This window comes from Canis lupus, chromosome 16 (genome assembly GCF_011100685.1).
Source record: "Canis lupus familiaris isolate Mischka breed German Shepherd chromosome 16, alternate assembly UU_Cfam_GSD_1.0, whole genome shotgun sequence".
Lineage (NCBI taxonomy): Eukaryota > Metazoa > Chordata > Mammalia > Carnivora > Canidae > Canis > Canis lupus.
The window spans coordinates 46226807-46251843 of NC_049237.1; the positions used below are offsets into that span (position 1 = coordinate 46226807).

The following is a 25037-nucleotide window of genomic DNA, read 5'->3' on the forward strand; positions in this document are numbered from 1 at the left end:
ATTGTCTTCAGTAGTTTAGGGAAATTCTTTAGATTGCTCTTGCAACATTCCCTCGAGAGCAGCCAAAAGTCACTCAGAATCAAGTCTAGTAAATAAATAAAATATATAATAAAGTGGCCAAAAACAGTATTTGATAAAATGAGGTTAATTGCTGGCTTACAAATTAACAAAGAAAGGCATTTCTAAGAAGATTTAAAAATACTATGAGAATGAATTTCATTCCTTAACTAATGTAATTTATGATGTATTTTAAAGTTCTAAAGTTCAGTTCTAAAGTGCACATAATAATTTAATGTACTCACTGTTCTTTGTGCTTATGTTAATAAGCTTCTCAAAATATATGCCTTATATATGTTATAAATATTGTTATGTATAGTTATAGACACATATCAACATATATAATTCACATTAAACAAATTGAGAACTTGCCAAGTGCAAAACACAATGGTTATTGTTGGGGTTTTCACTGTAAGAGGCATCTATAACCAAAAATGTTCTTTTGTGTTTCTCAATTCAATCATATTTTATGTATTTATTTTTAAAAAGATGTATTTATTTTTTTATTTGAGAGAGAGAGAGAGAGAGAGCGCGCGCGCGCGGGGGCTGGGGGTGGGGCAGAGGGAGAGGGAAAGAGAATCCACAGCAGAGGCTCCACTGAGTGCTGAGCCCCACATGGGGCTTGATCCCAGGGACCCTGAGATCAAGACCTAAGCCAGCTACTACATGACCAGGTGCCCCTTTAATTCAATCATATTTTAAATGAAATAAAAGAAGAATGGTAGTATAAAATTTGCACATGATAATATTACAATAATAAGGTTATGAGACTAAAGTGTAGATGAGAAGATCAATTCATTGTAACACCAATGTGGATATATTTAAGCCTTTTTATAATGCATTAAAAAAATTAATGCCTGTAGGCAAATTCAATATTTTGGTACATTTATAAGTCATTTTTTCCCTTGACTACACATTCAAAAGCATCTTTTTGTAAAAATAAAATCTAATTTTATTTACTATTACAGGCTGGAACATAATCCCATTATTATTATTATTTTTTTAATGTTCACTTTCTTTATTCCATTTCCTTGGTAATATTAGTAGAGACTGTTGAAAATTATGAAACTGTAAACTTTTAAAGATTTTATTTATTTATTCATGGCGGGGGGGGGGAGAGAGAGAGAGGCACAGAGACATAGGCAGAGGGAGAAGCAGGCTCCATGAAGGGAGCCCCATGTGGGACTCGATCCTGGGACTCCAGGATCACGCCCTGAGCCGAAGGCAGGCCCTAAACCGCTGAGCCACCCAGGGATCCCCTATTTTTGGTTTTAAATAGTCCTTTAATGTATACTTCTCTTAAAGCTTCACTGAGAAACACACATACACTGCCTAACATGCAAGTTTTCATCAGCTAGTGATTAAAATTCCTTTGATGCTGTATATACTACACCTTGTTAGCACTCTTTAAATACTCCACAGACTCCCAAAAACTAATCAGAGCTCTCTTGTCCATCCTTTCCATGTATATTCGAAAGTGCTCTCGGTAGGAAGTACTGGCCAAGATATCTTCAAACTGAAGAATCTATTAAGGAAATTTAAGACAAAAAATTAAGAAAGAAGTTAAAAATCAAATTTTAATTATCAGTTTCCTTTAAATTCTAATGGATTAGTTTCTACATTCAGGAAGGGAAAAAAGTCTCATTTTTTAAGATCATAGTGTAATATGGTATTTCTCTCTACTTCTGAAATATTAAATGGAAAAAGTTAAATACCAATTTTCAATTATTCATCCACATATTGAGCAAAAGATCTACTTAGCATCTACCATCTACTCTGTCTCAGGAACATTTCTAGGAAATGAAATGGACAGAAATCCCTGCCCTGTGGGATATACTGCTAAAAGCAACAGATGCTAATAGAAAAATCAAAGAGAAATGCATAAAAGACCAGGCTAGAGTCATTTTTGTCTTCCATTCTGTTTTTATACAGCTGAGGAAAACTGATTTTATATCTTGTTCTTTAGTTTACAGTATCATGTTCATTTTAAAAATCTTTTGTAAATACCATTTTAATTGGTTCATAATATTACACTGTATGAGTGTATCAAAATTACTCCTTTGTTTACTATATTGCATGCTTACAAGAAAAGAAAAACCGTATCTGGAGACACAATGGGCACAACCTTGAGCAAAGGCTGCCAAAGTAGAAGAAAGCAGATCACCTTCATAATTATTCATAACTCAATTAATTAGGGGAAATGCCTCAAATTAATTCAGAAGGAATTGAAACCCCATATCCTCAGCTCTTAGGTTAAAAAAAAAAAACAAAAGACATGTAAGTATAATTCGAATGCAATTAACAGAAGAATTTATCATTCAAGATTTCAAAAATTTTAATTATGGCAATTGGAAATTTTTGGAAACTTTACTAGTAAGATCTTTCTAAAATCAAGTGCATATGATCAACATAAATTCAACTCTTTTGCTGACAGTGGGTCCTCAATAGGTTTTGCGAGCAGAAAGGAGCAGGCATTTTTCTAACAACTTCTGGTAACTAATTAAAGGAGACAGTCATCCCATGCTACGGATCACTAACAAGTAGAGTCCATAAGTATTTCAGACAATTAGTAGTTAGTTAACTAACTTTGGAAGATCATAGCATATCTTTATACAAACCCTACCAGTAAAGTATCTTAAAGTACAAGTTCTATCTGTATATTGTCCACAGAAATTTGTAGGAATCCACATCAACTTTGGATCAGCATAAAGATCACTCAGACAGCTACCGATTTTTAGTATAGGGAGAAGCTGAGCAGAAAGAGTATTCAAAGAAATCTAATGAACTCTTCCCTGTATGATTTTCCTTGGATCGAAGTGAATTCCAAGTTAGATACAAATTCACATATCTGCAAAACCAAGTTCAAAATGTCTTCTAAATATTAGCCATTTTTGGATTTTTATTGACTTATGAATATTCTATGTTCTGCTCCAAAAGTGCAGATATATATAAATAAATGACAGCAAATACATCTCAAGTATAATCAAATATCTGATATATCTCTTACTTTGACTGATGGATTAACCAAATTCTCTGCTCCATTTTTTTTTTTTCTTCTCTTGAAGAGAGAAGAGCATTTCACTGTGTAACATCTACACTAATGGTATGGGTTTGGGTAAACAGGATGAGTAGATGGTATACTTCAGAGTCAAATGTACTCATCTGAGATTAATTAATTCTAATTCACCTGAGATTAACTAATTTTACTTTATTTTATTTTTATTTTTTTAAAATATTGTATTTATTTATTCATGAGACACACACACACACAGAGAGAGAGAGAGAGAGAGAGAGAGAGAGAGAGGCAGAGACATAGGCAGAGGGAGAGGGAGAAGCAGGCTCCATGCAGGGAGCCTGATGTGGGACTCGATCCCAGGTCTCCAGGATCACACCCTGGGCTGAAGGCAGAAGCTAAACCACTAAGCCACCCAGGGATCCCACTAAGCCACCCAGGGATCCCAACTAATTTTAATTCTGAGATTTTTGTGTGAAAGTGCAAAGAGAAGGGTAGGTAGATCAAGGTTGACCACTATTAAAACAATCATTTTTTAAAAACTATAGATGATGTAACAACAATTAACATTCACTAAGGGATCCCATACAGCCAACACTGTGCTCTTAATTTATTTGTTGGGTCAGCTCTTTTCTTTCTGTTCTAAGACCCCTGGTAATTTTGCAGGGAGGGCTACCACAATCAATGATCTCATGGTAGGAGACAAAAAACTGACCTAGTAGAAGCTACATGTGCTAAAGGCCATGAAGCATTTCAGGCTGGAAGGCAGATCATTCTCTATTCCTCTTCAGGGATTTTTATTTACAGCAGTTTCAGTCTTTTCCAGTCCCACTGGATCTGGTTTCATGATGCTTATTTTGTAAACTTAGTTTTATATTTTGTGTGAATTACTTCTTACCCAGCTAGTTCATTTTTCTCCAGGAAGAGAAAAAGCACTCAAAAGTACCTCAGGGTCTTAGAGGAACAAATGTGTTCCTAATATACCCAACATGTTACCAAGAGTGATAGGATTCTCTAGTTACAAAACATACCCAATATACTCATGAGACTGTCTCCAGCATAACAATATGTAGAATTAGGATTTTGAGAATTACAATTGGATTTTTCTTACATCTATATCATCACTAAAAATAATAATCTATGCCAGTAATAACATATATTCATTGAGTGCTCATATACCAAGTGGTGTACTCATCCCATTATGTGCATTATTTAATGGATGCCACCCAAAAGGTACATACAATTAACTCAATTTTACAAATAGAGTACAAAGACACTAACTTGTCCAAAGATAATCCCAGTAGATTTGGGATTGGAAGCCAGGCTTTCCGACTCTGTAGCACAGCTTCTTAACCATAATTAAATAGTTCCTCTCCTTAAGAAATTACTGCTTTGCATTTGTAGCAAACTATAAATAGTATGGAACTCAGAAAGGAAAGATGCATTTTAAAAAGATGCTCTATAAGAACTCCAGCAGAAACAAAAAGTCAGAGAATCTTTTCATATCCAAGTGCAGACTCCTGGGCTACATTTGATGGTGTGCATTTTAGACTGGTCTCAGATCAAATATAAATTGATATGAAAATTGATCTTATAGTGGGTTGGAAGATGGCGGCCCAGTAGGAGGACCACAGGCTTGCCTTGTCCCACAAACAGAACTAGATAACCATCAAATCATCCTAAATGCCCCAGAAACTGCCTTGAAGACTGTCAGAACACACTCCACAACTAAAGACAGAGAAGAAGCCACACTGATGAAGGCAGAAAGTGTGGACATGTGGTTTGGGAGAAATGGATCCCAGTGCTGCAATGAGGAGGGAGCCAGGGTCACAGACAAGGGTGAGTGACAGGGAAACTAGACTTTATTTATTTATTTTTTTTTGGAAACTAGACTTTAAAACAAAAATTGTAACAAGAGACAAGAAAGGACACTATATAATAAATAAAGGGGACAACCCAAAAAGAAGATACAACAATTATAAATATTTAATGCACCCAACAGGGGAGCACTCAAATATATAAACAACTAATATCAAACATAAAGGAACTGATGATAATACTATAATAGTAGGGGACTTTAACACCCTACCTATATCAAGGAACAGGTCATCCAATCGTAAAATCAACAAGGAAACAATGGCTTTGAGTGACACACTGAACCGGGTGGATTCAATAGATATATTTGGAACATTTTATCCTAAACCAGCAGAATACACATTCTTTTCAGGAGCACATGGAACATCCTCCAGAACAGATCATATATATTGGTCTCATTTATTGGTCTCAATAAATTAAAAAAAAGATCAAAGTCATACCATGCATCCTTTTTGGCCACAATGCTATAAAACTAGAAATCAACCACAAGAAAAAATCTGTAAAGATCAAAATTACATGGAGGTTAAATAACATGCTACTAAACAATGAATGAATCAACCAGGAAATCAAAGAAGAAATTCAAAAATATATGGAAATAAATGAAAATGAAAACACAATGGCCCAAAACTTTGGGATGCAACAAAAACAATTCTAAGAGGGAAGTATATAGCAACATAAGCCTACCTTAAGAAGCAAGAAAAATCTCAAATAAACAACCTAAACTTACATCTAAAGAACCTAGAAAAAGAACAACAAATGAAACCTAAAACCAGAATAAGAAAATAAAAAAGACTAGAGCAGAAATAAATTATACAGAAACCAACTCTGGGAAACAAACAAAGGGTAGCAGAAGGGGAGGTAGGTTGGGGCATAGGGTAACTGGGTGGTGGGCACTAAGGAGGGCACTCAATGGGATGAGCACTGGGTGTTATACTATATATTGGCAAATTGAATATAAATTTTAAAATTTTAAAACAAACAAATAAAACAAAACCAAAACACAAACAAAACCAATAGAACAGTTGAATAAAACCAGGATCTACTTCTTTGAAAAAAAAAAAAAAATCTATGAAATTGACAAACTTCTACCTAGACTTAACAAGGAAAAAAGAGAAAGGACTCAAAATCACAAATGAGAGAAAAAAAATAACCAACACCACAGAAATATAAATAATTACAAATAATTACAATTACAATTATGAAAACTATATGCCAACAAATTGGACAACCTAGAAGAAATGGATAAATTCCTAGAAACATACAAACTACCAAAACCGAAACAGGAAGAGTTAGAAAATTTGAACAGACCAATGACCAGCGAAGAGATTAAATCAGTAATCAAAAAGCTCCCCAAAAACAAAGTCCAAGGCCTGATAGCATCACAGGTGAATTCTACCAAACATTTAAAGAAGAGTTAATACCTATTCTTTTCAAAGGGCTCCAAAAAATAGAGAAGGAAAATTCCAAATTCATTTTATGAGGCCAGCATTACCCTGACACCAAAATTAGATAAAGACAACACTAAATGATCAAATGGGATTTCTTCCTGAGTTGCAAGAATGGTTCGATACTCACAAATCGATACTCACAAATCAATCAATATGATACATCACTTCAATAGAAAAAGGATAAGAACCATGTGATCATTTCAGTAGATGTAGAAAAAGCATTTGACAAAGTACAACAACCATTCGTTATAAAAACCCTCAACATAGTAGATTTAGAAGGAATATATCTCAACATAATAAAGGCCATATATGAAAAATCCACAGCTAACATCATCCTTAATAAGGAAAAGCTCTCAGTTTTCCTAAAGTCAGGAACAAGAAAAGGAAACCCATTCTCATCACTTTAATTTGACATCGTACTTGAAGTTCTAGCTACAGCAATCAGAAAACGAAAACAAATAAAAGATGTTCAAATCAGTAAGGAAGAAGTAAAACCTTCACTATTTGCAGATGACATACTATTCACAGAAAACCCAAAAGACTCCACCAAAACACTGCTAGAACTGATAAATGAATTCAGTTAAGTTACAGGATACAAAATCAATGTGCAGAAATCTGCTGCATTTCTATATACCAATAATGAAGCAGCAGAAAGAGCAATTAAGAAAACAATCCCATTTACAATTGCACCAAAAATAGTAAGATATCTAGGTACAAATCTAACCAAAGAGGTGAAAGACCTATACTCTGAAAATTATAAAACAGTGATGAAAGAAATTAAGATCACACAAAGAAACTGAAAGACATTTCATGCGCATAGATTGGAAGAATATTGTTAAAATGTCTATACTACCCAAGCAATCTACATATTTAATGCAATCCCTATCAAAATACCAACAATATTTTTTACAGAACTAGAACAATCCTAAAATTTATATAGAGCCACAAAAGACTCCAAAATAGCCAAAACAATCTTGAAATAGAAAAGCAAACCTGGAGGCATCATAATTCTGGACTCCAAGTTAGACTACGATCAATGGAACAAAGTAGAAAACCCAGAAATGAACCCACAACTATATGGTCAAAGCAGGAAAGAATATCCAATAGGAAAAGGCAGTCTAATGTTTTCAACAAATGGTGGAAAAACTGGACAGCAACACGCAAAAGAAAGAACTGGATCATTTTCTTATGCCATGCATTAAATTAAATTCAAAATGGATTAAAGATCTAAATATGAGGGCCCCAAACCATAAAAATCCTAGAAGAGAACACCAGCTATAATTCCATTGACATCAATTATAGCAACTTCTTTCTAGATATGTCTCCTGTAGTAAAGGAAACAGAATAAAAAATAAACTACTGGGACTAGATCAAAATAAAAAGCTTCTGCACAGCAAAAGAAATCATCAACAAAACTAAAAGGCAATCTACAGAATGGAGGAAGGTAATTACAAATGACATATCTGATAAAGGGTTAGCATTTAAAATATATAAAGAGCTTATACAACTCAACACCCAAAAAACAAATGATCCAACTAAAAAGTGGGCAAAAGACATGAAAAGACATTTCTCCAAAGAAGACATCCAGATGACCAACAAACACATGAAAAGATGCTCATCATCACTTATCATCAGGGAAATGCAAATCAAACTACAATGAGACATCACCTCACATCTGATTGGCTAAAATCAAAAATACAACAAACAACAGGTGTTGGTGAGGATGTGGGAAAAAAGCAATCCTCCTGCACTGTTGTTGGGAATGTTAACTGTGGAAACATTTTGGAAGTTCCTCAAAAAGTTAAAAACAGAATTACCTTAGAATTCAGCAATTGCACTATTGGATACTTTAAGAACACTAATTCAAAGGGGTACATGCACCCCAATGTTTATAGCAGCATTACTTAAAATAGTCAAAATATGAAAGTAGTCCAACTGTCTATCGACTGATGGATAAAGTAATACGTGTGTATGTGTGTGTGCGCACGCGTGTGTAATGGAATATTATTCAGCCATAAAAAAGAATGAAATTTTACCATTTGCAAGGACGTGGATAGTGCTAGAGAGTGTCAAGCTAAGTGAAGTCAGAGAAAGACAAATACGTATGATTTCACTCCTGTGTGGAATTTAAGAAACAAAATGAGCAATGGGAAGAAACAAAAAAGGAGAGAGAGACCAAAACACAGGCTCTTAATTACACAGAACTAAGGGCTACCACAAGGAAGGGAGGTGTAGGGATGTGTTAAATAGATGATGAGCACCCAGTGATGTGTAGAATCACTGAATCAGTATATTGTAGACCTGAAACCAACACTGTATGTTAACTAACTGGAATTAAAACTTAAAAAAAAACTGATTTTACAGAAGAGGTCAGACACTTAGTGCCATCGGTTTTCACACCCCTTATATTTTCATTTCCTCTTCTCCCTTTATTTTTTCTATTATTTTTCTTAAATTCTTCTTTCCATCTTTCCATTTTGGGGGCCATTTAAGAAGCAGGTTACCACTGTGCAAAAGCAATACAGATTTTGTGTTTCCATATCCAGATGAAAGCAAAGCCAAATAGCAAGGCAATACGTGCAGGTAAAGTAGTTCAGGCTTTGGAACTGGACATACCTAGGCTGGAATCCTGGCTCCAATACTCTGAGCCTCAGTTTCTTCTTCTATAGATTGGTGATAGTACCACCTACTTTATGGGTTATTGTGAGACTTGTCATAGCTGTTGTCAATGACAACATACAATAAAAACACATCAGAAGAGTCTGAACCAAGATTTTGGCAAAGAAAGAAAAGACAAAGTGTTCCTGGTTGGCTCAGTGGTTGAGCTTCTGCCTTCCGCTCAAGTCCTGATCCTGGGGTCCTGGGTCCTTGAGTCCTGCATCTGGCTCCCCACAGGGAGCCTGCCTCTGTGTCTCTCATGAGTAAATAAATAAAATACAAGGAAGGAAGGTAGGAAGGAAGGAAGGGAGGGAGGAAGGGAGGGAGGGAGGGAGGGAGGGAGGAAGGGAAAGAAAGGCAAGAAGAAAGAAAAGACAATGACAGGTGCTAAAAATCAGGGTAGTTAAAAAGTCACTTACTAGATGATTAAACATGGATTAAAGGACTGGACCAGTAGGCATCAACTGGTGTTAAGACGGAGACTACAAAGGGGCTGAGAAAATTTCTGTTGATAATGAATATGATTACTATCTTGATTACGGTGATGATGGTTTCATGAGTCAAACTATCAAACTGTATACTCTAAATATGTGCAGTGTATTATATGTCATTATGCCTTAATAAAGCTGTTTAAGAAACAATAAGCCTTGACAATGGAACTGCAGATAAATGACATACATGATCTTTATACGAAAGGCCCACTGCCAGGAGAACACATATTGGAGTAATTTTTCTATTTATAGATTGCTAGATGTGATTTACTAATATTCTGTTAAGGAAATTTTTGTTTAGGTTCATGATGAATATTGGTGAGTAGTTTTCACTTTTCTAAATGTTTTTCTCTGGTTTAGTATCAGAGTTATGCTGGTTTTCTATGAGGAGTTGAAGAGTATCCTTCTCTTCCATTTTCTGAAATAATACGGTTAAGACTGACCTTATCCTTGTCTTGAATGTTTAATAGATTTCACCAGTGAAATAATCTGAGCCTAAAGTTTTCTTTGTGGGAAGGTTTTAAACGATAAATTCGTTTTCTTTAATACCTCTTAGGCTACTCAGATTTTCCATTTCTTTTTGAGTCAGTTCTAGTAATTTGTATTTCCAAAGAAATTTCTCTATTTTATTTATATTGTGAAGTTTATTGGCTTCAAATTGTTCACAATACTTCTTTATTCTCCTTTTAATGTACAGAGGATCTACAATGATGCCTTCTCTCATTCCTAACAATGGTAACTGTGCCTTCTCTCTTCTTTTCATCAGTCTAACTAGAGTGTATAATCGATCTTTTCCAAGAACTATCTTTGGCTTTCATTGATTTTTCTCTACTGTTTTTCTGTTCTCTACTCCACTGATTTCTGTTATATTATTTCTGCCTTTCTAGTTATTTCAGTTTTCATTTGTAGGTTCTTAAGGAGGAAGATCACTGATTTTAGACCTTTCTTTTTAAAAAAAAAAAAGCATTAAAAGGTGTTTCCTTCTAAGGAATCTGGGTGGCTCAGTCAGTTAAGCATTTGCCTTCATCTCAGGTCATGATCCCTGGGTCCTGGGATCGAGCCCCACATGAGGCTCTCCACTCAGTGGGGAGTCTGCTTCTCCCTATCCTCTGTCTTTCCCCCCCTTTCCCCTGCTCGTGCTAGCTCTCTTTCATGCTAAGTAAATCTTAAAAAAAAAAAAAAGTGTTTCCTTCTAAGTACTGCTTTAACTGTAATCCCACAAAAATTAATGTATTTTCATTTTCATCCCATTCAAACTAGTTTCTAATTTCTTATAATTTCTTGACTCAAGCCTTATTTAGATATGTTGCTTAACTTTGAAATATTTGAGAATTTTCCAGATCTTTTTATTATTGCTTTCCAATTCCATGTGGTCAGAGAACATAATATGTGTTTAAACCTTTTAAATTGGTTGGAATTTGTTTTATTGCCCAGAAATATACTCTTTCTTGGCGAATGTTCAATGTACACTTGAGAAGAATGTGTATTCTGTTGGTGCTAGGTGGAACTGTCTACAAATGTCCTTTAGTTCCCATTGGTTGTTATTGTTGTTCATGTCTTCTGTATCCTGCTTTATTTCTTCTATCAATTACTGAGAGAAAGGTGTTAACATTTCCAATTATAACTGTGGATCTTTTTTTCTCCTTTCAGTTCTGTCAGTTTTTGCTTCATTTATTTTAGTTATTTATTTATTTTGAGAGAAAGAGAGAGAGAGAGAGAACAAGCGAGAGCACAGTGAGCAGGAGGTGGTTAAGGAGGGGGATGCAGGGAGAGGGAGAGAGAGAGAGAGAATCTTAAGCAGGCTCCACACCCAGCATGTGGAGCTCCATGGAGCTCCATCTCATGACCCTGAGATCATGACCTGAGCTAAAATCAAGAGTCAGTTGCTTAACCAACTGAGCCACCCAGGCACTCTGCTTCACGTATCTTAAAGGTCTCCTTGATCACATACATATTTAGGATTATCATGCCTTCTTCATGAACTGACCCCTCTATCATAATGAAATGTTTTTCATCCCTGGTTACATTCCTTGTTCTGGTGTCTATTTCACCTAATGTTAATATTAACTACTTTAGATTTCTTTGCTTTGTGTTTACATAGCATGCCTTTTCCCCTCCTTTCACTTTCAACCAATCTGTGCCATCATATTAGTATCTTATAGAGAGCATATAATTATTTATTTTTATTTATTTATTCAATCTCTTTCTTTGAATTGGGGGGATTCAACTAATTCTGAAGACTAGGTTCTGAAGTAAAATTTATTGGTGATTCCTCTGGATCAAATATGATTAGGCTACAGCAAAACTACCCACTTATGGCCCCAAACTAACCAAAGTCTTACCTTTAGTCTAGCAAACCACCATAGACATTAGAAATCTGTAGTATTATCTGAGGCTTTTGGCCTGAAGCCTAACGGAAATGATTTTACTCTGAGGTTAAACTGTTGGAACAGCAATGGGTTGCTCCTTTCCTAAATATCTGGAGAAACAAGTTGAAATGGAGCAAAAACCAGATTAAGGCTACTTCTAGTAAATACTGCCAGATAACATACTGAAATCACACTGAGTTCTAAAATTATCTTCTTTTATGTTTCCTAAGATTTTCTTCTACCATAATATCTAAAACCACATCATCTTTTGACTAGGCAATAAGCCATCGGGTATGTCTTCCAGGTATTTATTTATCTCCCATCTCTACTGGATCACTTACTTTTCTATTTTATAATTACATGGGACTCTTTCAGAGCAAAGACTCCTCTTATTCCTTTTGTATTCTAGTACCTTGCACTGTAACTGAGAGATTACGGACCTTCGTTAAATGTCTGTTGACTCAATGAATGAATACATGGGACACAAGAAGAGAAATTTTTCTATGACAAATGTGGCTGAAAAGCTATTTAAGAGTCCAGAGGCTGAGAAGAAAGAGGAAGGAGGACAATATACAGCCTGCCAAATCCATTCTCCACCATTCACTTTGGACCACAAAGTTAAAATTGTAAAATGTTCACTTTGGACCACAAAGTTAAAATTGCAGATCTAATAGCAAAATAAACAGATCTCCAGCGGCAAGGGGACCCCTCTATAAAACAAGAGCTACTCGGGGCAGCATTTGAACCACTTGTACAAGATGTTTGCCAAAGAACAACTCTGGCTAGTGTTAGAGTTGGTCCAAGGTCAAGCATAAACTATGCTGAAGAGGCTCTCATGGAGACGGGCCACAAACAAGAAAATAGATCAAAGTTCATCACCGGAATGAGGAGGAAGGGAAAAGTCACAGGCATCTGAAGTCAAACCAGGAACTGAATGAGAAAACATCAAGAAACTAAACATCCAAATAGGTAAGGTTAGGGGCTGTAGCCAGAGTCAAATTATACTCTTGGTAGCCTCGTTGTAAGTAAATGCCATCTTACAAAAGAGAAGTTTGGAGACTGCCTTGAAGTCCTGTTCCCAAGTGGTACAAACAAACTCCTCAGGGAGTGCTGCTGCTGTTTCCCTCAGTCTTCGCATTCACTGGGTCTTGGAAGACACACTTGAATCCTTGAGAATAAGAGCAGGTACTGAGGTAGGGCTAGGACACTTCCCTAAGCTCCCTGATTTCAGGACCCAGTATCAGAGAGTCCAAAGTTTTGTTGTAAAAACAGGCGCTGACATATTATGGCTTCGTAAGAAAGCACTCAGATTGTGAAGCAACTAGATCTCGGTTTTTATCTAGTTTTGCCTCTTCCCACCTGCCTTAGGTAATTTACTAACACCAACTCTGTTTCTTCACCTTAAAATGGAAATATCGAGAAATTCAAATTTCATTGAATTGTAGTAAGAGCTAAGTAAAATAACTTACAAGTTGGTAACACCAACTCTGTTTCTTCACCTTAAAATGGAAATATCAAGAAATTTAGATTTCATTGAATTGTGGTGAGAGCTAAGTAAAATAACTTACAAGATACCTTCTATTCCATAGGTGGTTTGTTCTATTCAACTGGTAGTGCGTAACTCGACTGGGCCCTTGTAAACTAAGTGTGTGCCTCAGGGTGTGCGGGATGGGAAAATACACACAGGCACATACATGTACACGTACATATACCCTGTGCTGATCCATCCTACCTATTACCGTTCACAGAAGTCAGGGATACCAAGTAATACAGCTCTTTGACCCATAAAAGCAAACATGAGGGTCTCTGTTCTGGAACATATGTCTTATGTTAAATACCAAAAAGTTAAAAGATGGATGGGAGATTACGTGAACGTTTATAATGAACATGAAATGGTCAAAACAAGAAACCACAAAGTTCTACCTTCTGGCTTGGAGGCCCTTCTCCCTCATCCAAGGCCCCGTCCTCTTGCTGGTCATAGGCAGGGCCTCCCAGGATTCGGATTCTCTTCTCACACTGCTTCTTTGCCACAGTCAGTTGGTTAATGTACCTTTTCATATTCCTGGCCCTTAGGAGATCAGCTTTCATTGCAGCAGTTTCTTTACCTTGAGTGGGATGGATGGACAGGACCCAGTCAGAGGACAAGGTACAAAAAGGGGAACGTAACAACTCTGAATGAGACTGATGTCTAATGTGGTGCATTCTGAACAGTGGGTACTAAAGAAGAGAATTCATGCTAAACACACACACATATATACCTATACTCTCAAACAGAAGTACCATTAATTTCTAAATAAACCACTAAAAAATCCTACTCAGGTGTAAAACATTTTAAAAAACCTCCTCTGCACACATATACTCACAATCGATGTGCCTGTGTATATGTGTACTTAAATATCTTCGTATGTACACGTCATGTATGCAGAGGCATTCCTAAGCATGCAGTGAGTTCTCACTGTGTGTCAGGCATGCGCTAGGCATTTGGACTCAAGACCAATTGTTAAATCTCATGGGACTTAAAGTCTAGCACGGGAGAAATCCAAAGATAGTATTAGAAATTATGAACATAATACAGGCTATAATGAAAATGTACAGGTACCCTTGAGCTGCTTGACCAGTGTTTCTGACCCAGGTTTCCCTGAGCAAATTACACTCGAACAAAATGAAGGAGGAGTGGGATGTGACACACAGAGAGAGCAACAAGTACGAAAGTGAAAGCCTGGAGGCAGGAAGGAGAGCTTGGGAGGCCTGGAAGAGCCAGGGCAGCAGATGTAATGGGGGAGCTAGTGATCCAAAGTGGATGAGGAGAAGGCAGGAGCCAGAAGACACAAAGCCGTTTAGTCCATTGGGTCTTTAGCTCAATAGCACTAAGAAGCTTCTAATGGGTTTTAAGCAGCAGCATGTCATAAATGGATTCGTGGTTTGGTTTTGTTTTTACTTGAGAGAGAGAGAGAGAGAGAGAGAGAGAACACAAACCAGGGGGAGCGGCAGGCGGAGGAAGAGGGAGAAGCAACCTCCCCCCTCAGCAAGGAGCCCTACATGGGGCTCGATCCCAGGACCCCGGGATCATGACCCGAGCTGAAGGCAGACACTTAACTAACTGAGCCACCCAGGCACCCCTGAATTTGTATTTTAAAAAATTATACAGGAAGGATAAAATAAGCAATTGGAAAGCAAAAGACTGCAAGTAAAAAACCTGTTGAAGACCATTGCGGTAACTGAGGAGGCAGATGGTGGCCTAAACCAGCTCCGTGGCAATAGTAGGAAAGAAGACTGGAAGGATCTGAGAGTAACTTATAAAGAGAACCAACAGGACCCTGTGACTGACCAGACAGGGGAGAAGATAGATGGCTGAGGAATATAAAAAAAACAGAAGTATCCAAGATGTTCCCAAGTTTCTGCCATGAGCAGCCATGGAGGTGGCGGGGCCAATTATGAACCAGGGAACATTATTACAGAAGCAGGTTTATGAAAGATCTTGAGTTCAACTGTGGACAATATAGTAAATGATATTTGCCAAAGGTGGTCCCAAGAAGATCTCTCGGTTCAACTGCTCTTGTTGTCAATGTACTTTTGACAATCTCCCACTCAGAAGTAGGGTATGTGGTTTTTTTTTGTTTTTTGTTTTTTAATCCAGGTGAGTTTGTAATAATGGAGGAAGTGATGCCATGACTTCTAAAGCCAAATTGTAAAAGGCCACAGACTTGGAGCCCTGAGCCACCTGGTAAGTCTCTACTAGCCACGAGGCCTCCATGCTTTAAGGAGGCCTAAGCAATCACTGGAGAGATCTACACAGAAAGAACTCCCAGACCACAGACCTGACTGGGACCTCAGTCCACATTCAGCACCAACTTGGCACCATGTGCAAACACCACCTTGAAGGTGAAGCGTCCAGCCACAGTCAAGCAGAGAAGAGTCATTCTTGCCTGCTCAAACTGCCAATTTGTGTGCAAAAGAAAGGACTGTTTAAGACACTGAATTTTAGGATGGTTTGTTACACAGCAAAAGAACAGGCAAACAGAGTTGAGGGCATTTCCCTGAGCAGAGATACAAGGTGTGGAGTTGAGAAGTGTTGAGCACTTGATGGTAACTCAAGTCACAGGAGTAGGTGAGACAACCCAGGAAGAGATAAAATGGTCCCAGTACAGAATCTAAATAAATCCCACATTTACTGGTGAGAAAGAAGAGAAGCTGGCAAAGGAGACAGTGAAGGAGAGGTAGAAGGTGAATGTGAGAGTATAGTTTACAGAGAAGCCAAAGAAAGAATTTCAGCAACACCATATCGTGTGTTCTACTGCACAACCTAACTGGTCACCAGCTTTCACCTTTGCCTCCCCTTTGGTTTTGTTCAGCATAGCAGCCAAAGTTAACCCATTAACACATCGACCCACTCACATCATTCCTTTGCTTAAAACCCTCCCCAATACCCCCATTTCACTCATGGCAAACTGCAAGGCTCTTTTGAGGAGCCAGAAGGCCCTACATACTCCAGCTTCATCTCCTCCGACTCTCCACAGTAGCCACATGGGTTTCCTTATGGGCTCTTTCTTTTTTTTTTAAATAACAGCTTTACTGAGATACTCTTCACAGACCATACAATTCTCCTTAAAGTGGGAAATCCTCTATAGAAAGCAGAAGAGCAAGCTCACTTCAGAAACAGTAAGATTGTTTTAGGCAATGTCCAGGGCCTAGGTGACCACCCAGTAAATATGAATATACCTATGCAGGTAGATCACACCTTCTGGGGGTGAGTCAGAATGTGCTCAGCTTAGGTAAGAACTACCCATAATGAAAGAAGGGGCCCCTCAAGGTGGAGCCTAAGCAATGTTTTATAGAACTCAACCACTTCCCTAGGATGATCCTTACCTCGTTCATGTTCCACTTAGTCAACTTGTATAAATGCCTTAAAACAGCATCTAGGCAGGCTCAACAGAGTAACTGAAAAAACTTAGGTGAGCACCACAAAACACTATCTTTCAAAAGCGTTTTTTTCTGGTACTTAGCACAGAGGGTAATAGGTAGACTTCAGGCTAACAGACAGACAGCCATGTTCCATCGGGTCAGGCAGATGTTAGAGGATGACTTTTCTCTATGTGTGCTGAAGAGACGCTTCCATTTGACCTCGATAATAGTTTCCAACTTGTCCTATCCTTGGCTGATAGGCCCTGACCAAAGAGCTCATTAACTCCATGTTAATAATAATAACAATGATGATAATCTCAAGAGGAAAAATAGCATTTCAGAGTCCCCTTCGAGGGAAGGTAAAGGTAAATCTGCCCCCAAATTAGTCTTTCACAAACTGGGGTGCTTTGTGTGTGTGCCTAAAGAAATACATGCTTGTAACGGCTAATTTTTCAGGGGAAAAAAAAGTTTCATTTTTAAAACATAGCTTTAAAATCTAAATTTTATGCATATTTAAAATACTCTCAATTTTGGGAACAAAAGAATTGCCTTTTTATAGAATAAATCTAGGTAATAGTTTTTTTTTTTCTTTCTAGGTAATAGTTTTAATGCGGGGTTAAAAATAAAGAGATACATATAGGAAGAAATTGACACACATTGATCAACAACCAAATTCTTCTCTCAAGAAAGAGTAAAAGCCTTTTCTAAAAGCACAAAAACTAGAAGCAAATTCCAAAAAGAAGGAAGAAAGAGAATAAACCTTCATCTAAAACCCAGCTGCAGGGCCGGGAAGAATATTCTCGTGTTCCACTTGGATGTCGTCGCCTGCTCACGTGAATACGTTCTGTTTGTTAAAGGGCAATACAATGCCATTGTCTGATCACAAAGCTTGTTGCTAACGAACTCCACAGCAGCTTGTTGCTTAGGCAATTCTGTTTATTTTTGTCTCAGAAAACTAATACCATGTTCAGTGCTAAGTGACTAACATGGAACTCATGCAGCCTATGTCCTGTTGTGCCAAAATCCTTCCAAATCTGGCAGTGCAGATGAATATGCTTTGTGACCTAAAAACCCATTCGGTCAGGAAATATTCATGCCAAGAGAAGTATGGGCAACTGGGTACGTGACAACACACGGTGGCCCAGCTCAGGCCAGGCTCGAATGGCTGTTTCTCGGCAGAGCGTTAGGTAACAGTGTGTGTTGTTACAAACTGGTTAATCACACAAACGGTCTGACCTAGCTATAAAAAACAAAGGCCAAGAAGATAAACAGTGCTAGGTGAAACACTGGATGGCAGTGGCTCTTGAAACTGGTGCCAAGATGAACACACAAAGTGATAGAATATTCTAAAGCAATTAATTACAAATATTTACTGTTCTTCCTTCTGGATAGTCCACATTCTACTGAGATCGGAACAAAAGAAAATGGGTTCACTGGGTTCCTCTGCTGAAAAAAGAAATTCGGATTAGACTCTGGGTGAACGCTTTTGACTATAAAGTCATTACAGTAGACCCAGGGACAACATCATGGCACAGCTTTTTGCTTTAAAACTTCTGCCCATGATACAGTTCTCCCCCAAGCAAGTGAGGTGTCTTGCAGTAAAATACAAACGCCAGGGAGAAGTGTTGGGTACTACTTCTAATGAGGCAAACGAGGGTGAAGTAATTTACAGTGTAAACTAAGGAGACCAGAAATAGCACAAGTGGTTAACATGCCCCCACTTTCTTTTTCAGGTCCTAGAAAATGCCACCAGCACAGTATTTTTTCTTCTCTCATAGCACATTACCAAATCCCAAGACATCCCCTAATAGCAGCACTCTCGGCAGGCTGATTGGGGGAGTCAATAGATAACAGAGCAGGGATTCTCATCCTCAGCACTACTGACATTTTGGGCTGGATACATTTTTCTTGTAGGGGCTTGTCCTGGGTATTTGGGGATGCTGAGCAGCGCTCCTGGCCTCTACCACTAGATGCCAGTAGCATCCCTTCCCCCAGATGGGACAACCAATAAGGTTTCCGGACTTCCTCAAACACCCCGACACCCTAGGGGAGCAAAACTGTGCCCTGCACTCCCACCCCACAAACTCTGTGATAGTTAAGGAGATGGGCTGCACACGTGCCCCCGTCCCCTGACTCCCCAACATGTGGCTTTCCTCCATAGAATGCAAAGGCCTTCTCTTGCCCCCCCCCAGCCCACAAGGTATGGAATTAAAGGAGTTTCTCATTGGAGAACGTTGGGCCTTCACAGCGACAGACTAACAATCCTTTGAATCTTTCTTGTACGTGCAAATAGAAGTTTTAATAAACCCCCCTTGAGAGGAGGGTTCAAGGAATGGGGTATGTATTTACCTAGGGAGTGGTCAAGTTTCAAAATGAGAAATGGTGCTTGACTTCTCAACGTGAAACTGAGAGCAAATCCCATTACCACACATTTTTTCAAAATTATCTGAAGATCACCTCAAAAGTTGCCCAGGAATTAAAAAATATATGTATTTATTTATCTTGTTTTTCAACTGGAGGCCAGTATGTTCTTTCTTCAAAAAGAAAAAATGGAATTTTCTTACCACATCAAACACCTGAATTTCAGAGTCTAAAGTGTCACTCCACTTTAGTAGAAAGCATACTTGAGGAATAAGCAGAGATCACAGCAGGAGTTAATGGCGGAAGCACTCATGTTACAATGGAGAAGACTACAGATATCTTGTAGTTTGACCTTGCCTAGCCTGGTCAGGTATGCTTATGGCACACTTTTTCTTCCTTCCTTTAAATGTCTCAAGTACTGAAACTTTTAGCACTTCCTCTGGTTTAAGGCCCTCCAACATGCTTGCAATATATTTTTTTTTCTTGCAATATATTTTTAAAGTAATAATATCATATCAACTAAATCCACACAATAAATTACCAGGAGACTCCTGCTCCCAAACTGGAACCATGAGCTGAACAGGCATGAGACACACTTAGAACATAGATCTGGCCCAATAATTTGTAAATTTTGAACAAGAGTTTCATAACATCTACCCACGTGAATGAGCAGTGCAGTGCAAAGAGATCAAGACTAAAAATCAGGGGATCCCTGGGTGGCGCAGCGGTTTGGCGCCTGCCTTTGGCCCAGGGCGCGATCCTGGAGACCCGGGATCGAGTCCCGCGTCGGGCTCCCGGTGCATGGAGCCTGCTTCTCCCTCTGCCTATGTCTCTGCCTCTTTCTCTCTCTCACTGTGTGCCTATCATAAATAAATTAAATTAAATTAAATTAAATTAAATTTAAAAAAAAGACTAAAAATCATACCTGGGTTCAAATTCTAGATCTGTGTGTGATTGACTAGTTCTAGTTACAACAGGCATATTACTTAACATCTCTGGACTGGACCGTCATTTCTATAAGTGCAAGTGTTTGTTAGAATGTATGATGATTAAAGTTTTCTTGGGGTACTGGGATGGGAGGAGGACTGGCTATAATGTTAAGCACTTATACAGAGAATAGTGGAAGTGCCTTGAGCCGTTAGTCCCTTCAAGGCAGAGGACAGATGGGGACCAGGGAGCCAGGTAGGATGTCAGAGAAGAGCTAGCAGGTGCCAGAAGCTGCAGTCCTCACAGCAGGAGGGCTGGGCAGAGAGAAACCCTAGAAAGGCCCCTGTGGCCATGGGCTGGAGTGCCTTCTAAGTTTAGGTGATTCATAAATTAGGAACTGTTTGTATCAGTTTACAGCAATGCTGGAAACTCAGATCACATCAAAGCACAAGGAAGGACCCGGAGAAGCCCACTAGAGTCTATAGATTGGCTCCCTTCTTTCAGGCAGGGACAACTTTACCAGATCAAAGAAGCTACATATTATCTTTACTAAAATAATTCCTAATGGAAATCATTATGGTTCTTATCAGCAACTGTGTCCATATACACATGTAATATTTTCTGAAATTCTTCTTCACTTCTACTTGATATATTCAACTCCAAAGCTGCTTACTTATACTCTAAAGAAGATTCACAACTTGACCAAAGCCTCCCCATCAATACTATGAGCATGTTACTCCCCAAGGTGTACTATTTATACTTTGCAGTTTCTAGCAGATTCAAATCAACATCATGGCCTTTGTAGTCAGCTGAATAAATGTTTCTCTTGAATCACCTTAACTATTCTTAATAACATTTCAGGATTCAGAACAGAAAGGAAGGCTTTAAAAAGGGAGCTAAATGGGATCCCTGGGTGGCGCAGCGGTTTAGCACCTGCCTTTGGCCCAGGGCGCGATCCTGGAGACCGGGATCGAATCCCACGTCAGGCTCCCGGTACATGGAGCCTGCTTCTCCCTCTGCCCCTCTCTCTCTCTCTCTCTCTCTCTCTCTCTCTCTCTCTCATAAAAATTAAAAAATAAATAAATAAAAAGGGAGCTAAAATACTGGACTTATTCCCACCAAACTGCAGGGACAATTTAGCCTATGTCCCAGTAATACTTAGAATTCCTACGAATTCTTGGCCAGTGTCTTAGTTCACTCCGATGCCTATTACCACAGACTGGGTGGCTATAAACAACAGAAATTCATTTCTCATAGTCCTGGAGACTGGAAATTCAAGATTAGTGTGCCAGCATGATCAGGTTCTGGTGAAAGCCCTCTTCCATGGTGCAGATGGCCACCTTTTAGCCATGTCTACATGCTAGATGCAGGTAGGGATCTCTCTGGAGCCTCTCTGATAAAAGCACTAGTCCCATTCATGAGAGCTCCACTCTCATGACTTAAGTACCTTCCAAAGGCCTCACCGCCCAATACCATCCTGTTTAGGTGTTAGGATTTCAATGTAAGAATTTCGGGAGACATGAACGTTCAGACCATAGCAGTCAGCTTATTTCAATAGACTATGGCTCAACTACTCTGGCTGTTCGAATTGTAAGTAAAAAGCGAAGGAGTTGGCTACTAAAATACAAACACTAATACATTAATGGCTCTTCACTATGTATAATAGTAGCTCTCAAAGTGTGGTTCCTGGATGAGTAGCATCAGCATTGCCGGGGAACCTGTAAGTAATGCAAACTCTTAGGGGGCCCACTCCAGATCTACAGAATCAGAAACTTTGGGGCAGGGTCCAGGAATCTGCATTGTAACAAGCCCTCCAGATGATCATGATGCACACTATAGTTTGAAAACCTCTGCTCTATAGAATTAAATCCGAAGTTCTTAGGATAGCTTATAAGTCTCTGTAGTACCAGCCTCTGTCTTCCTATCAAACTTTATCTTTTCATTACATGCCAGGCACCAGCACAGTGTCTCACCCGACAGCTATACACAGGAGGCCATTCCACAGCTATCTTCTTTGTGGACATGTGGTACCATCTATCCATATCCACCTGATAAGCCCAGAAGGAAATGAGGGCCATTCAATCTTTCCAACTCAACTCTGCTACTCTTAAGAAAAAGTCTTTCTTGACCTCTGTTCTGGGTAGAGGTGACTGCCCCACACATCTGTTCCACTACTAAATCATAAACATGCAACTCTCACTACATTTTCAAACTGTATTAGAATTTGGTATGTGTGTCTCCCTGTCTCCTTGTTAGACTATGATCTCCTTAAGGTCAGAAACAGGTTTTTGTTTGTTTGTTTGTTTGTTTGTTTTACTGTACAGCTATATCTAACATATAACGGCACTCAAAAAAGTGTTGAATGACTAAAGACCTACTTCTGGTGATTAAGACTTCCTCCAGAGTATATTATCCTCTACTGATATGAGGGGTCCTAAAAACTCAAGAATTTTCTCAGCCACTCAGAATCAGGGGAAGTGGGGTTGTGATAAAAGAAGAGACATTTGAAATAAAATATAAAAATAAGTAGGAATTACCTAGACAGAGTGAGATTGAGAGTAGAGTAGCATTCTAAGAAGAAGCAGCAAAATGGGCAAGGAATATGAGGCAGGATGAATCACAGTGAGTTGAGGAAAAAGAAATATTAGTGTGGAAAAAAGGAGTAGAATGGCAAGAGATGAAGCTGAAGACAGAAACAGGGGCCAGAGTAAGCAGGACCTTGTAGGTTTCATGTCTAAGAACAATGGGAAGACAATGAAGGGTTTTAAGCATGGAGACAACATGATGACATCTGCACATCTGTATTTTTTAATCATTGTGACTTCAGTATGAAAAATACAGGGGCAGGAGTAGACTGAACTCCTTCAGTGAAGGAGCTATACCATAGTTCAAGAGACTGGTAGTAGAAGATGGTCATGTAGAGAAAGAGAACGAGTTGAGATGTATTTAGGAGGTCAATCTGTGTGACAATAATGGACTAAATATAGTACATGATGTAGAAGGAATGAACAGAAATGACTCCTAGTTTATGACATTTGAATGGATGATGATCCTATTCAACAGGATAAGAAACAGTGTGATCAGTTATATGGTACTATGATTTGGACATTTTCACTTGGAGGTCCCTTTATGATATTCAAATAAAAATATTGAGTAAGGGCAGCCCAGGTGGCTCAGTGGTTTAGCGTCTGCCTTAGGCCAGGGGTGTGATCCTGGGGTCCCGGGATTGAGTCCCACATCGGGTTCCCTGCATGGAGCCTGCTTCTCCCTTTGCCTGTGTCTGTGCCTCTCTGTCTCTCATGAATAAAGAAAATATTAAAAAAAAAAACCACACACACACAACACTAAGTAAGCAGCAGTAAGTAAAAAGTAGAGCATAGAGGTTCTGTAGATAAAAATTTGGAGACTTATCAGCATACAGATAAGGGGAAGAGAAAACTAGCCAGGGAAAGGACAGAGGCAGCGCTACCTAAAAAAAAAAACCTTCCATGGTGATGGAAATGTTTATTCTGTGCTATCCAATATGGTGGGCACATATGGTTGCTGAACAACTGAAATGTGGCTGGTATGACTGAAGAACTCACTTTTAAATTTCTATTTACCTTTAATTAATTTAAATTTAAATAGCCATATATGATTAATAGCTCTTATATTGGATCACATAGGTATGAGAAAGTTAGAAACAAAATCTGAGGAACTCCATCATTGAAAGGCTGAACAGAAAAGAATAAGCAAGCAGAAAAACAAACACGAATGAGCCAGAATGTTAGCCAGGATAGTCAACAATGTCAAGTAAACTGAATGGTCAAAGAAGATGAAGAATGAAAAAAAGTTCACTGAAATTAGTTAGATGAATTTGACTAAACCTCCCAAATTTCATGACCAACAGCAGCTGAGGCTATCAGTGGTTAAAATTCAGGTCTTAATCAATATATTTGGCCAAGAGGAATGATAAAATAAGGTCAGAGGCAAGAAAATTTTGAGAACTAAACCTTCTAAGACTAATTGTTTCAAACTGTTTAGTATTTATAAGTTTTCTCTAAGACCTTTCCCTCTAATTATACCTAATTTTCTTACTCATAAGACAAGGAGATGAGTTTGATAATGTGATTTTTTTTTTCTAGGACTATATTTCCTCTAGAATCATATCGGCAATTAAACCACTTTAGTTCTAATCATAGGAAACAAACTGAGGGTTGTTGGAGGGGAGAGGTGTGGGGGAGATGGGTTAAGTGGGTGATGGGCATTAAGGAAGTTATGTGATGTAATGAGCACTGGGTGTTACATACAACTGATGAATCACTGAACTCTACGTCTGAAAATAATAATATACTTTATATTAAATTTTAAAAAAATTTTTAAATTTCTTTAATTTAAAAAATTGAATTTAAACTTTTTAAAAAGGAAAAAGTAAACAACTGAAATTCTGTAAAATGTCAAAAATCATCTGATATCTTATTTCTTGAAAAGATAAAAATCTCACCCCCAAAAAGCCATCAAAAATCAAATTAAAATTTCTACCTTGTTAGGGAGAGTAATTTGTTCCCTCATTTATGATACACTAATCTACAGTGAATCTAAAACACATGTAGAGTTTTATGGGGATTTGCTACAGTTTGCTGAAACCTCAAAAAGCCTTATTTTAACCTTTCCTGAATATCCCCAGGCCCTCCTCTGTCATCCTGAGTTAACTGGTTGTTCTCTAAGGTCTCAGAGGGCACACAATTAGGTAATTTCTCCCAACCTGTTATATACTTTTTTTCTTAAATCTCCCAACCTGTTATATACACTTTTTTCTTAAATCTACTATTTTCACGATTGTATAACATTTCTTAGTTGTCAATGACTTTGACTGAAAAAGACTTGGGGCACCTGGTGGCTCAGTTGGTTAAGCAGTCACCTCTTGATTTCAAATAAGGTCATAGATCTTGGAATC

General features: G+C 38.2%; 1 protein-coding gene across 6 annotated transcripts in view; it reads right to left on the reverse strand.

Moving 5' to 3' along the window:
• SNX25 (sorting nexin 25) overlaps positions 1-25037 on the reverse strand; it is a 142967-nt gene that overhangs the window by 29404 nt on the left and 88526 nt on the right. For all 6 annotated transcript variants that reach the window (XR_005371628.1, XR_005371629.1, XM_038560394.1 and 3 more), the window contains exons 7-8: positions 13835-14016; positions 1451-1582 (exon numbers count right to left, since the gene is read on the reverse strand). Coding sequence is in view for 4 of the 6 variants with exons in the window: in XM_038560394.1 (XP_038416322.1) it covers positions 1451-1582; positions 13835-14016 (314 nt within the window). In the remaining 2 variants the exon portion in view is untranslated. The remainder of the gene's footprint in view (positions 1-1450; positions 1583-13834; positions 14017-25037) is intronic.